Source organism: Drosophila grimshawi, unplaced genomic scaffold (genome assembly GCF_018153295.1).
Source record: "Drosophila grimshawi isolate 15287-2541.00 unplaced genomic scaffold, ASM1815329v1 contig_44, whole genome shotgun sequence".
Lineage (NCBI taxonomy): Eukaryota > Metazoa > Arthropoda > Insecta > Diptera > Drosophilidae > Drosophila > Drosophila grimshawi.
The window spans coordinates 18,054,536-18,066,965 of NW_025063240.1; the positions used below are offsets into that span (position 1 = coordinate 18,054,536).

The following is a 12,430-nucleotide window of genomic DNA, read 5'->3' on the forward strand; positions in this document are numbered from 1 at the left end:
TAGTTCCACTTTGACATATTCAGTGTTATTGAAAATGCTTAGTGTCATGCCGGCATAGATGCGAAGTAATTTCTTGCGAATATCGTATTAAATATGCGCACCAGTTATAAAAAGAATCGTCCGTTTGATTTTAAGCTAATTGACCATGTCGAACCAAATACCGTGCTGTATAAACGCCAGACGGGACTTTCGAATTACGACGTTATGAAGGTCAAAACGGAAATCTGGTCCAAAATAGCAGAAATTATGGAGTGCGATGGTAATGAAAAAGTTCCGCCTCTGACAAATGTAAACACTAACAATTCCCAACTTTGCAGTGAAATTCTGCCTGATGCGTTGGAACAATCTGCACTACCAGTTTCGCAAAGAATCTCGTCGACCTGGTGGTTCCACATGGCCATATTTTGAGCGACTCCGTTTTCTGAAGGAAGTGCAAACTCGACAGAAAACCAGGCTGAAGGCAGAAAACCAGACAGCTGACGAGGTGCCGAAGGAATCGTTTGTGGATCAGGATGAGTTGCAGTCTTTCAATGATTGTGTCGTGATGCACGTCACCGATGAAATGGAACAGCATGCGGACAGCACACTCATAATTGAGGAAATCATTGAACAGACAAATGATCAAATTTTACACGAAGAAATCATTTACGAGGAAGATGCTGAAGTGGATGAAGTGGAGCATGATGAAGAGGAACATCTGCCAGTTACCATAGAACCCACTGCGAAAGAAAGGGTGGCGCCTCCTCACTCTGAATTGAGTAAACTGCTCGCGTCGCCTGCCAGTGATTATCAGAAAATGGGCAAAATCCTCGGTCAACTGAAGGGACAACAAAAAGAATTAGCGGAGCGTCGCATCCTGGCCTTTGTGCTCAAGTGTCAGCTGCGAGCGTTGGTCGATGAACCCATCGATGATCTAGTTATTTAAAACTGATTAGACATAGGAATTGTATATAGATTGACTTTAATAACACCAACTAAACAAGAAACATTCTCTATGCATCCACTTTGCACTTGTCCAGATCGAGCCAGGCCACATTTGGTTTCGTTATAAACTGATCGCGTGTTAAATTATCCAGCATGATGGTCTGCTGGCGCACATATTTGACAAGTCTTTCGATGTGGACATAATCCTCGCAGTCCATCTCAAAGAATCGACGCCACAGGGCACAAGCTAGCACACGATCATCCGACATGATGCCCTCGTCGTACGCAATCAACGCCGCCTGAAACTGTTCGGAGAGCGTCTCAATTTGTTGTCTGGTTCGCGATGGGTTATTGGCCTGCAAAATGGGATTGGCTTAGGCAATACACTCAGATGGGAGACGATTACTTACACCCAGTTTTTTGGCTCGTGTGTTAACATCTCCCCACATGGCCTCCACAATGCAGTTGCGCAGAAAGCGTCCATCCTCGCCGGTCTCGGCGCCTTCGGCCATGGAGCGCATCAGCAATAGCCACACATGCAGCTCGGTGACCAGAAACCAGGAGTTGAACGTATTGGGCAGATTAAAATCGCGAAAGAAGGCCACATAGTTGATCTTGTCCGCCACACTCTCGTACAGCAGGTGACTGGTTACCTTAAGGCGCTGTAATCGAGTTTCAGATAAATTTTCGAATTATCAGTAATAGTATGCATTTCTTACGGCTTTTGTGTTGGGCGCAAAGCCCACTTTGGTCAGAACACGTTTTAATATGCTGCCATCCTCTGTGGTTTGTTTTGTTGCCTTGTTGGGACTGTCCACGACGCCAGTTGAGCAGAAACTGCATTGCTCTGTGAATCTGGCGGTCAGAGCCGCCACTCCATGTTGTTTATATGTTTGTTGCGCTCGCTGTGGCATGAAAACAAGAGTCGTTGTGGTTTATATAAGAGTGATGCAGGTGCAGTACTAAATGTATCAGAACAGCCATTTCATTTATTGTCACAATGTATTCCCTTACCAGCGTTGTTGTTAAGCCACTGACCAGCCTTGCAGCTGAGCGTGTGCACCACATGCTTCTTTTTAAACCGTATTCTAATTGTTTAAAACAAAAACCTAATGTTACAATATCAGACGGCGCTGCCAACTTGTGCGAAAACAAAACCGGTGCTGCAAGTGCACAGCTGATTTAACAGAGCTGCTCAGTGTTAACAGAATTACCGAACGGTGAACATAATTGTATATTTGTTTTTCTTGTTACCGGAAAAATAAAAAAAAACCGTTAATTATGCTGCGTTTAAGTGCCCAAATGTGCAAACAATCCTTTGCACTGCTACGCCTGCCCCACAGCACCAACAAGATGCCCCGGCTGCAACTCGTGACTAGAAAGATGACACAACAGCATCAAAAAGTAGACTGGACAACAAGCATTCCAACTGGGGCTAAGGATAAGGAGAAGATCACAGCGCTGGGTTGGTTTCTGCTTGTGAGTTGCATAACATATAAAATCACATAGAACAATTACTGAATGTCTCCCAACTTGTAGCTCATACCCGCCACAACATTTGGTCTGGGTGTTTGGCAGGTGAAGCGTAAGATCTGGAAGGAGCAGCTAATTAAGGACTTAGCTGAGCAACTGCACATGGCGCCAACGGAACTGCCCGATGAGTATGCCAACTCCAAGTTGTTCTGCTCTATGCATTTGTCAATAATTTGATCTCATGCAGCTTAAGTCATTTGTCGCACATGGAATACCGTTTGGTCAAGTTGCGAGGACGTTTTCTGCACGACAAGGAAATGTTGATGGGACCACGCTCCCTCATCCGACCAGATGGCGTCGAGACGCAAGGTGGTCTCTTCTCGCAGCGCGATACCGGCAATGGCTTTCTCGTCGTCACACCATTCCAGCTGTCGGACAGGGAGTGAGTTGTGATGCATTCCAGACACGTTCTCTTAATTGCCAACTCTTGTTCCAACTTTGAACTAGTGACATTGTGCTCGTAAATCGAGGCTGGATATCGCGCAAGCACATGGACAAGGAGACACGCGCAATGGGTCAATCTCCAAAGGAAGTGGAGCTGACAGCAGTTGTACGGAAAGGCGAGAGTCGTCCCCAGTTTACGCCCGATCACAAAGAGGGCAAAGTTTATCTTTATCGGGATTTGCCCAAGATGTGTGCGAGCAGTGGAGCAGCTGCCGTCTTCCTAGATGCCGTCTACGATCCCAAAGCAGTCGCCGACAATAGTCCTGTAGGCGGACAGACGCGTGTCACACTGCGCAACGATCACATGTCGTATTTGGTTACCTGGTTTAGCTTATCGGCAGCCACCTCATTTCTTTGGTATCGACAGATTGTTAAACGAATACCATTTTGATAGAAATACATTGTTCATATTATGAGTTATAAATGTTTATTTTATAAAATTTACATGCTTGAGTAAATGCATTTTTTGTTTTGTTTTCGTTAATGATCAAATGGTACAGAATTGAATATCCTGTAAGTAGTTGTGGTACCACTTGGGTTTTGTCCGTTTGCAACGGTAAAGTTAATATTTATATTGCATCTGGAATCGACATTTGGTTGTAGGAATTGTAGAAATAGGAATACTTAGCAGTATCTAGGTGAATACTTGAACTATTTATATAAAAAATAATCAAACATAAAAGCATTATTTACACAGTTAGTCTTTGTAAATACTGCAAAATGTTTCGACAGCTTTAAGTCTTAAATGCCACGCCCCACTTGGCCCTACAGCTGCGGCACAATGCCCCACGAGCGCAACAATCCAGCCCTCTGATACTTTTTACCAATCGTCTGCACATGGAAGCCAATCTGCAGCAATCGTTCGTGATCGAGTATCTTACGTCCGTCAAAGATGTATGCCGGCTTCATCATCGACTGATAGATGCGCTGATAGTCCAGGTCCACAAACTCATCCCATTCCGTGCAGAGGACCAAAGCGTGCGTGGCACGCACAGCGCTGTACGGATCGCTGTGTATTTGCACGGCCTTCTTCACATTTTCGGGAGATTCCGTCACGCTGGGATGCGTTAGGTCGTCGATAATCTGCTCCGGCTCCACTTTCGGATCATAAATGTCCAACTTGGCGCCCTCCTCCAACAGCGTCTGGCAGACGGTAATCGCCGCCGTTTCGCGTGTATCGCCCGTATTCTTCTTGAAGGCGAATCCTAGGATGGCAATGCGCTTGTCCGACACCGTATTGAAGAGACTCTCGATGATCTTCTGGGAGAAGCGACGCTTCTGGTAGTCGTTCATGTCGATGACCTGCTGCCAATACGCAGCCACTTCAGGCAAATTGAGGTTTTCGCATATGTAGATCAAATTCAGTATGTCCTTCTGGAAGCAGCTACCGCCAAAGCCCACCGACGCCTGCAGAAACTTGGAGCCAATGCGCGAGTCCAGGCCGACAGCACGTGCCACCTCGGAGACATCGGCGCCGGTTGCTTCGCACACCGCCGACAAGGAGTTGATGCTTGAGATGCGCTGCGCTAAGAATGCATTGGCTGCCAGCTTGGAGAGCTCGCTGCTCCACGTGTTGGTTGTGAGTATGTGCTTCTTTGGTATCCAGTGCTCGTAGATCCACGATAGCTTCTCCACGGCCTGATGGCCCTCGGGCGTCTCCTCGCCCCCAATTAAAACACGATCTGCATTCAGCAAATCGTTGATGGCGGTGCCCTCGGCCAAGAATTCGGGATTCGACAGGATATCGTAGTGGATGCCAGGCTTCTGATTTGCACGCAATATGTGCATTATGCTCTCTGCAGCCCGAACCGGCACCGTGCTCTTCTCGACCACAATTTTATTGGACTGCGCGATCTCAGCAATCATCCGCGCCGCACTCTCCACATACTTCAGATCCGCAGCTCGACCTTGAATACAATGTTGTTTAATATGTTGATCATTTTGGTGGCATATTCAGGACTTACCCTTGCCACTGCCACAGGTTTTCGTTGGCGTATTCACCGATATAAAGATCAGATCAGCCTCCTTAATGGCAGTTGTTATGTCCGTGGAGAAGAACAGGTTCACATTGCGACACTTCTTCACCACCTCATCCAGACCGGGCTGCAAAGCATTAAGAGACACGTTTCTTAACAAAATTATGCAGATAATTATATATTGAGATACTTATATATTAAGCTTGAATCACGTTGTTGAAAGATAAGATTGCTGACGCTCCATTGTATTGAGGAAGCGTGTAGAAACCGTATCTAGCCGCCAGCTGTCACCTACTTTATCTTGCTTTCTTAGCTAAACTTTTTATGGTAAAAACAAAGCGCAGATTTTAAAAATAATATAAAAATGTATTTATAACTGTTTACTTGTTAATGTATTCAATTCTTAAAATAAACAGCAGATAACAATGAAATAAATGCATGAAATTCATATGATACTTTATACTTTATTTGAAGAATAATGCACCAAAATAAGGTTGATTTATATTGCTGCAAAATTCCAATTCGATGCAATTTCATCGTTTTTGTTTTTTTTTAATTATTTCAATGATTGTAATGTATAATATAAAATACAAATAATTTCCCTAGAGCAATATGATAAGTCGAATTGAAATTAAATAAAGCCGAGTGACAATTATATCCGGATAACTGCCTTCTATGCGAGCGATTACTGTACTAGCATAAACGCCGACATCACAGAGGAAGTCAACTCATAGTAATTTATGCAGAAACAGCATTTTGCAGTCAGTTAGACCGAGTAGGAATGCAATTGGTAAATACAATTATATTCAAGCGAAGACTCGTCTCTGCTGATAAACAAAACACGAAAAGCAATTACAAAATTTACAACTTAGATGAACACAAAAAAAAAAACAGCAACAAAAGTGGCACCTGGGTAAAGAAACTGCAGTCGATGTCAATGTCAGCATTATATCTATTCTCCTTGTTGTTGTTGTTCAGTTTTAAAATTATTGCATTATGATGAAGTCTCAACGAAGCGGCAATACAAGATAATCATGTATGGCTCCTTGGCCTAATGACCAGATAATAATTCTCGGAATGTTGTATATATATATATAATAAGTGATTACTTGTGATATTTAACGTGTACGCAACCCGTTCTAATAGTTGAAAAAAATTCCACTATATATGTATAAATATATAAATTTGACATTATCCAGCGTTGGACTGACTGATAGCAGGCCTAGCATATTGCTGCTGCTGCTAGCTGCTTATCTGCCTCACAAGACATTATGTGGCCAGCGCTGATAAGGATTTTATTAGTTAAGTGAAATGCGAGCGGAAACCAAAGTGGAGAATATCATAAAAAGAAGGAAATGCGACAACTAATAAAGAATAGAGAATGGAGAATGGAGAAATAATGTGTAAAGTGTAAGTTTTAGCGGCCAATTAGGTCAAAAGCGAATTGCCAAGTTAATCTTGTTAGCTAGTGTAAATGCAAACAATTGTTTTTTATTATGAATGAGTAATGAGTTTTTTTGTGTTTGTTTTATTGGGTTTCACCTCTGCGCTGACAAACCACTGACCAATCACCTTGTTAAATCCCAAAAATTGCGACGAGCACCTACAATTTGTGACTGCATTCACCATTTGTGAAGATCATGTGCTCTCTCGCTCTCTCTCTTCTCGCCCATTCTCTTCTCTCCATTCATGCCTCCTTCCCTGTTAGCTACGATTACGCTTAACACGCACTCTGCTGTTTGTTTGGGCGCAACAACAACAATAACAACACCAAAAAAGGGTGCGCTTTGTATACAAATCAGTTTGAATCAGTCAGCAGCAGTCGATGGGGAACTGGTTTCAAGATATTCGTGTATTTAACGATTGAGAGACGGGCTACTTGAAACATGGGCAATAAGAGGAGTTCATCGACGTATTTTTTTGGTATTCGTATCTGTACTTCTGATTGCTTAGGATTATTCGCGTCTTTTCTATTTCTATTTAGCACACAGCGCGTGAAATCTCAAGCCCAACATACGCAGGCAGAGTCGCACACGCATAGGCATTATTTAAATGCATACACACACGCATCACACACACACATGCACGGGTCGTGCAATATATTTTGCTCAACACACTCTCTGTTGAAACACGATCCGACCATCCGCCCAGCAACTATTTGACTACAACAAACCTCATAAATGGGCAATTTCTCCGAATTCCATTGGGCGATTCTTTCGGCACTTTTATCGACCAGTGTTATGGTAATATCTGGACACTTGAGCGCCATTACGGCACACGTTGGGCCGCCAACATAACCAGCGCCAATGCAACAGACCTTCATTGTTGTTTTCGATCGATCGATTTACACACGGACACACACACACAATTTATTATTATTAAATAACGTCCGAGTTTGCACACAGCTACCTCCGTCGAATAGCGCTCAACTACTTTTTCAAACAACAAACATATGCACTTAAATGTTTAATGCTTCCACCACGGCGTCCGAATAACATCTGTTAACAAAACTGTCCAATCAGACTGTTAAACACAATTGTGAACGGACGTGATGATAGCTTTCAATATACCCTTTACTCATTTAATTTTAACTGACTGTGACATTTGATACATATATGTTCATGCTTCCTTTTTATTTATATTAAGTATGTTCAAACAGTTTAATTAGAAAGATATGACTTATTCAAGAGCTAATAAGCTGTAGAATTTTCTTGAATGAGGCTATGTAAATACTAACTTAAATAAAATACCTAAGCGTTGCCTTTGCCTACCAAAAATTTCACAATTGATTTGATATACCTTATTTCGCTATCGGGTCTAGGGTATTGAATTAATATTTTTATAGTAAAATGTGCTGTTAAAATTCGTACATGTTATTCCTACATAAATATGTTAACAAGCTACTTACTGAAATATGTAAACAACAGCAGCTATGTCTGTTAACTAGCAGCCGTCGCTTACAGTTTATCAAGAATAAGAATAATGTTAGCGGCCTGAGGCACAGTACGCAGATCGATTCTGTTAGCTGTGTTCTGTTCAGAAAAGATTTGGCGGGAAATTTGAAAAATAAATGGAAAAAAAACTCAAATGCAGAATATATAATGAATTGAAATGAATTGAGTACAACCTCTACATGGACATACGAATTAAAATAAAATTATAATAAATGTTAGAGCACAAGCTACCTATACCTACTTTCGAAACAACCTTTGTGAAAACCGTCTGGGGTTCTTTAGTTTTTATTTCAATTCTGTAAGCTTTGGTTACCAGGACTTATTTTCAAAATTTGGTCTGCTCAAAATTATCGTCGCTAAAGCCATGCTTCAATTATTAAATTACTCAAAATGCACACAGCTGCCGTATCAATTATTTCCATCAATATTCAGTGGGAGCTTTCGGTTTATGTGTGATAAAACCAAGAATCCGTGCAGTTCAAGTACAATATATTTACAACCATTTAAAAGAAAAATTAAATCTATTTACGCCTACAGCTGAAAACACAAAACCCGCTTGCAAAAACCAGCCTAAAACTGATGCAAAAAATGAGAATCAATGCAAAAAGCAGGAAACACCTGAAGTAAATAAGGCTGCATCTGAATGCAAGAAGAACCTCGAAGTAAAGGCTGCACCAGAATGCAAAAAGAAGGAGGCGCCTGAAGAAAAGACTCCTGACTGTAAAAAGAAGGAGGCACCTGAAGAAAAGAAGGCGCCACCTCAATGCAAGATGGCACTCGAAGTAAAGGCTGCACCTGACTGCAAAAAGAAGGAGGCAGCTGAAGGAACGAAGGCAAAACCTGACTGTAAGAAGAAGGAGGCACCTGAAAGCAAGCAGAACGATGAAATGGTGATCAGAGGTGGCTCCCAATGTAAGAAACCAACCCCACCCAAACCTCCGCTGCAAGACGCGCAAAAGGCGCTCTGCGAAAAACTGATTCTCAAGCGCGAAGAATTGAACAAATCAAAAGGTTGCCAAAAAGGAAACAAGGAATCCGGTGGCGGTTCAAAGGATCCGTGTACCCCTTGTCCTCGACCAGGTAAGGCAATAATTTAAATTGTGTAAAAATGATATCAATAATAATACATTATTAACCACACAGCACCCTCGTTCAAGGATTCAAAGAAGTGGAAGAATATCACGTTGATGGGTGTGCTGCCAATTGTGGCCATTCTAACGATTCTCGTCTTTACCACACGTGGCGAGGGAGAGAGGCCCGAGTTTAAGGCCTATCCGCACATGTACCAGCGTACGAAACCATTTTTCTGGGGCGATGGCAACCATAGTAGATTCCATAATAGTTATTGGAATGCCCTTCCCCCAGATGGCTATGAGGATGAAATCGACGTGGAAGCCGCTGGCAAGACACCCGAAACGGCCAAGGAACAGGAGCAGCGTCTAAAGGAATTCAGCACTGTACACAAGGAATGGAAAAAAATGAATGATAAACGAGTGGCTGAAGCCAAGAAAGCGGCGGCAGCAGCTGAGAAAGAGGCCAAGAAGCAGCAGGCACAGGCCGAGAAGGAACAGAAAAGGCAGCAGGCCGAAGCTGAGAAAGAGGCTAAGAAGCAACAGGCCGAGGCTGAAAAGGAGATTAAAAAGCAACAGGCCGAGGTTGACAAAGAGGCAAAGAGGCTGGCGGCCGAGGCTAAGAAGCAACAGGCTGAGGCCGAGAAAGAGGAAAAAAGGATACGCGCCGAGTCCGAAAAGGAGCTCAAGCGTCAAGAGGAAGAGGCTAAAAAGGCTGCGCGAGCAAAAGGCTAAAAATGTAGACAAATTATTGAAAACGGCAACGTCTCGTATTAAAATTGTGTGAAAGATAATTTGAAAATAAATCTCGAAATTAGCTGGCAATTTTTGTACTTTTTTTGAGAAAAACACCTTTTATTTGTAGAACAAATTCTTTATTGCTTGAATCAAGTTTCTTAACGTAAATTGAGAAAATGGATATCTAACACTTGGTTATATCCGGGACAATCTTACACTCAGCGAAAATATCGCCGCCCTTGGTTTCCTTCTTGCCGCACGGCGGACACTCGACACAGCAGATGTCGTCCTTTGGCGTTGCCTTCAGCAGATCGTTGACATTTTCACCCGGACTGGGCTTGAGACGTGTGCCGGAGTCGACACGCGACTGAACAACCTTGCCCTTGGGCTGAGCCTTGGGCAAGGTGTAGGTTGGTCTATCACCAGTATTCTGCGAGCCCCAATAATCCTCGGGCACATCCCAAATAATCAGTGAGCCATCCGTGCTGCCAGTGACAAACATCTTACCACATGGACTATACGCAGCACTAATCACGGACGATGCATGCTCGGATCCAATACCAACTACATCGCCGCTGTTGTAATCCCACAGCTTCACGTGCAGATCGCTGCCAACGCTAACAAAATAGTCACCGGTGGCATTCATGGACAAACAATTTACTGAGGACTTCTTCGAGGCGATCAGTTCGCGTAATAATGCACCATTGTACACCATCCAGTAGATGATTCTGCCATCGGAGCCACAGGTTAAGATCTGGACTCCTGTTGGGAAATACAGGACAGACATGAACTGTGTATTGGCAGTGACGACCTGCTTGCGGGTCATCCGATTGATATCCCAAATGACACAGGAGCCATCTGTGCAAGCGGATATCACTTCGGTGTCCAGATTATTGATGCACAGCGATGTTATGGGCCCCGAATGATCCTTGAGCACACCGACCAGATCCTGGCGATACGGTTCTATTTTCCAAACACGCACTTGACCCTCAATGCCGCCAGTGACGATGAAGCGTCCAGTTGATGCCACTGCCAAGGCACTGCAGCCTGAAATTGAGATTCAAGATGGATTAACAACAACAAAGAAGATTCGTCGAAGGTATAAAATCCTTTGCAGTACATATTAAAGAGTATCCTTAAAGGTTGCAAGTCTTACCCTTATTATGAGCATTGGGAATGGCGTAGATGAGACGCCCGGTGATGGGCGTAAAGGCGCGTATGATGCCATCGTTCCACACCGAGACAATGCTGGTGCCATCCTGTGAGAAGCGAACCGCAGCACAGTTAAAATTGTAGACCATGATGCGCAACAGCTCCTGCTTGCGTGACGAGGACCAGATGCGAATGCTCTCGTGTCCAGCAGTGGCAAAGACAGCCGCATAATTCCTGAAAACCAATGACAGAGTGCAAGTGAAAGGATGGGGGAATGAGACAAGATCACAATCTTGACCTACTTGGGGAATGTAATAAAGTAGACTGCTTTGGCGTGACAAGTGCGCAACAGCTTCAGCACCCAGCTATGTATATTAAGCGTATAAATCTCATTGGTGTCCGTGCAGATGTAAAACTTCTCCGGCGTGGAGCGCACAAAGGACGAAATGCGACCCGAAACTCGAGTGCTCTTTACCTGAACAAGGTAGGGGAAGGGACTGTAAGGAGTCTGTATGAGAAGTACAATTGAGAAATACAAATTACCGTGCGCAAGTAGGGCCAGGTGGGTCCCGGGTAATCTCGAAAGCTAATCAGTGGCACATCGGTGCGTTCCTCCACAAGCTGCACCTCGCCATCGCCGGCGCCAATTAAGAGACGACCCTCCTCCAGCACATACAAAGCACGCACTCCATTCACATAGCGGTTGCAGTCGCGACCCATTGGCTTCCTCGGATTGTGGGTGCCAAATGCGCCCAGGATGCCACTCGACGAGCCCGGATGTGTAACATTATCCTTGTCACAGCAGTTAAGCGTGATCTTAATAATGTCGCCGGTGCCGGTGCCAAGGTAGGCGAACTCATCCTTCTTGTCGATGCGGGCGCAGTAGAACAGCCTCGATTTGCTGGCCAGCTGAACGTCCTGGACATACAGTTTCTTCTGCTCGCGCAGGATGCTCCACAACCGCAGATGACGATCCCCAGCTGTGACAAAGAAGAATGGATTATTGTGCAGTGGACGCACAGTGAGTGCATTTCCCGAGATGGCACGCGAGGCGGGCTGGCGACAAATGGGCGAGCTGCAAACAGGAGATTAGCAATTGATTCGGATTGGATTTCGGTTCATATTTACAATGTTTGCATATCGAGCACAATCACGGAGCCGTCGTCCTTGCCACCAATGCTGATGACAAAGCGGTCCTCGGCCGTAAAGCAAATGGCCTGCACCTTCACCTTGTGCAGATCATGACGACCGATCTCCTTGCGTGTCTCATAGTCCCAGACAATGACATAGCCACGGAATCCCATATGATTGATCTGACCGGAGGCGATATATTTGCCGCTCTTGCTCACGTCCAGGCAGGAGATACTGTTTGTGTGCCCGGCCACAAATTCTTGTGTGTTCTTCTTCAAATCGGCAATGGCAATCTTATTGCCCAGTGGAAAGATTGCTGCTCCGGTAATGGGATGTTGGCGTACTCCGTTCTCCACCTTGCCATTGATGCCGAAAATTGCGCGTGGTTGCAGCTGTTTGCATTCCTTGATCGGATTCTCCATTGTAAAATATATATATAATAAATGTTTTAATGTGTTTTTTTTGTACGATTCACCGGCCAAGCTGACAATGCGAAAAGCAACTGCCT

At 44.2% G+C, this 12,430-nt stretch overlaps 6 protein-coding genes across 6 annotated transcripts; 3 read left to right on the forward strand and 3 right to left on the reverse strand.

Annotated features, from left to right (window-relative positions):
* Nucleotides 1-58: 58 nt before the first annotated feature.
* LOC6570839 (transcription factor Adf-1) lies at nt 59-986 on the forward strand. Its single transcript, XM_001997017.3, has 2 exons — nt 59-259; nt 318-986. Exons 1-2 carry the CDS (start codon nt 94-96, stop codon nt 923-925), a joined length of 774 nt encoding a protein of 257 aa, XP_001997053.1. The 5' UTR covers nt 59-93; the 3' UTR covers nt 926-986.
* LOC6557446 (ubiquinol-cytochrome-c reductase complex assembly factor 1) lies at nt 945-2,086 on the reverse strand. Its single transcript, XM_001983776.3, has 4 exons — nt 1,939-2,086; nt 1,644-1,829; nt 1,335-1,586; nt 945-1,280 (listed from the first exon to the last, which is right to left on the reverse strand). The coding sequence occupies exons 1-4, from the start codon at nt 1,990-1,992 to the stop codon at nt 993-995; spliced, it is 780 nt and encodes a 259-aa protein (XP_001983812.1). The 5' UTR covers nt 1,993-2,086; the 3' UTR covers nt 945-992.
* Nucleotides 2,087-2,126: 40 nt separating this feature from the next.
* On the forward strand, nt 2,127-3,363 carry LOC6557488 (SURF1-like protein). Its single transcript, XM_001983775.2, has 4 exons — nt 2,127-2,403; nt 2,464-2,585; nt 2,645-2,839; nt 2,905-3,363. Exons 1-4 carry the CDS (start codon nt 2,206-2,208, stop codon nt 3,290-3,292), a joined length of 903 nt encoding a protein of 300 aa, XP_001983811.1. The 5' UTR covers nt 2,127-2,205; the 3' UTR covers nt 3,293-3,363.
* LOC6557464 (UDP-glucose 6-dehydrogenase) lies at nt 3,310-7,377 on the reverse strand. The gene is made up of 3 exons (XM_001983774.3): nt 7,051-7,377; nt 4,866-5,004; nt 3,310-4,808 (listed from the first exon to the last, which is right to left on the reverse strand). Exons 1-3 carry the CDS (start codon nt 7,198-7,200, stop codon nt 3,667-3,669), a joined length of 1,431 nt encoding a protein of 476 aa, XP_001983810.1. The 5' UTR covers nt 7,201-7,377; the 3' UTR covers nt 3,310-3,666.
* A 740-nt stretch (nt 7,378-8,117) lies between these two features.
* Nucleotides 8,118-9,726, forward strand: LOC6557473 (stress response protein nst1). The gene is made up of 3 exons (XM_001983773.2): nt 8,118-8,313; nt 8,369-8,911; nt 8,975-9,726. The coding sequence occupies exons 1-3, from the start codon at nt 8,196-8,198 to the stop codon at nt 9,634-9,636; spliced, it is 1,323 nt and encodes a 440-aa protein (XP_001983809.2). The 5' UTR covers nt 8,118-8,195; the 3' UTR covers nt 9,637-9,726.
* Nucleotides 9,727-9,760: 34 nt separating this feature from the next.
* Nucleotides 9,761-12,372, reverse strand: LOC6557471 (cilia- and flagella-associated protein 52). The gene is made up of 5 exons (XM_001983772.2): nt 11,920-12,372; nt 11,335-11,866; nt 11,094-11,266; nt 10,796-11,025; nt 9,761-10,686 (listed from the first exon to the last, which is right to left on the reverse strand). Exons 1-5 carry the CDS (start codon nt 12,342-12,344, stop codon nt 9,824-9,826), a joined length of 2,223 nt encoding a protein of 740 aa, XP_001983808.1. The 5' UTR covers nt 12,345-12,372; the 3' UTR covers nt 9,761-9,823.
* Nucleotides 12,373-12,430: the final 58 nt, after the last annotated feature.

What these genes read in the sequence shown, in the direction of transcription:
- LOC6570839 (XM_001997017.3), top strand. Translation starts at nt 94, where the DNA reads ATGCGCACCAGTTATAAAAAGAATCGTCCGTTTGATTTTAAGCTAATT. An exon ending in AGAAATTATGGAGTGCGATG is followed by an intron (nt 260 to 317) that starts GTAATGAAAAAG and finishes CCAACTTTGCAG; the next exon opens with TGAAATTCTGCCTGATGCGT.
- LOC6557446 (XM_001983776.3), bottom strand. Translation starts at nt 1,992, where the DNA reads ATGTGGTGCACACGCTCAGCTGCAAGGCTGGTCAGTGGCTTAACAACA. An exon ending in TTGCGCCCAACACAAAAGCC is followed by an intron (nt 1,587 to 1,643) that starts GTAAGAAATGCA and finishes ACTCGATTACAG; the next exon opens with CGCCTTAAGGTAACCAGTCA. An exon ending in CACGAGCCAAAAAACTGGGT is followed by an intron (nt 1,281 to 1,334) that starts GTAAGTAATCGT and finishes CCCATTTTGCAG; the next exon opens with GCCAATAACCCATCGCGAAC.
- LOC6557488 (XM_001983775.2), top strand. Translation starts at nt 2,206, where the DNA reads ATGCTGCGTTTAAGTGCCCAAATGTGCAAACAATCCTTTGCACTGCTA. An exon ending in CCAACGGAACTGCCCGATGA is followed by an intron (nt 2,586 to 2,644) that starts GTATGCCAACTC and finishes GATCTCATGCAG; the next exon opens with CTTAAGTCATTTGTCGCACA. An exon ending in TTCCAGCTGTCGGACAGGGA is followed by an intron (nt 2,840 to 2,904) that starts GTGAGTTGTGAT and finishes ACTTTGAACTAG; the next exon opens with TGACATTGTGCTCGTAAATC.
- LOC6557464 (XM_001983774.3), bottom strand. Translation starts at nt 7,200, where the DNA reads ATGAAGGTCTGTTGCATTGGCGCTGGTTATGTTGGCGGCCCAACGTGT. An exon ending in AGAAATTGCCCATTTATGAG is followed by an intron (nt 5,005 to 7,050) that starts GTTTGTTGTAGT and finishes AATGCTTTGCAG; the next exon opens with CCCGGTCTGGATGAGGTGGT. An exon ending in AACCTGTGGCAGTGGCAAGG is followed by an intron (nt 4,809 to 4,865) that starts GTAAGTCCTGAA and finishes ATTGTATTCAAG; the next exon opens with GTCGAGCTGCGGATCTGAAG.
- LOC6557473 (XM_001983773.2), top strand. Translation starts at nt 8,196, where the DNA reads ATGCTTCAATTATTAAATTACTCAAAATGCACACAGCTGCCGTATCAA. An exon ending in CAAGAATCCGTGCAGTTCAA is followed by an intron (nt 8,314 to 8,368) that starts GTACAATATATT and finishes TTACGCCTACAG; the next exon opens with CTGAAAACACAAAACCCGCT. An exon ending in TACCCCTTGTCCTCGACCAG is followed by an intron (nt 8,912 to 8,974) that starts GTAAGGCAATAA and finishes TTAACCACACAG; the next exon opens with CACCCTCGTTCAAGGATTCA.
- LOC6557471 (XM_001983772.2), bottom strand. Translation starts at nt 12,344, where the DNA reads ATGGAGAATCCGATCAAGGAATGCAAACAGCTGCAACCACGCGCAATT. An exon ending in CCTGGCCCTACTTGCGCACG is followed by an intron (nt 11,267 to 11,334) that starts GTAATTTGTATT and finishes TACCTTGTTCAG; the next exon opens with GTAAAGAGCACTCGAGTTTC. An exon ending in TACTTTATTACATTCCCCAA is followed by an intron (nt 11,026 to 11,093) that starts GTAGGTCAAGAT and finishes ATTGGTTTTCAG; the next exon opens with GAATTATGCGGCTGTCTTTG.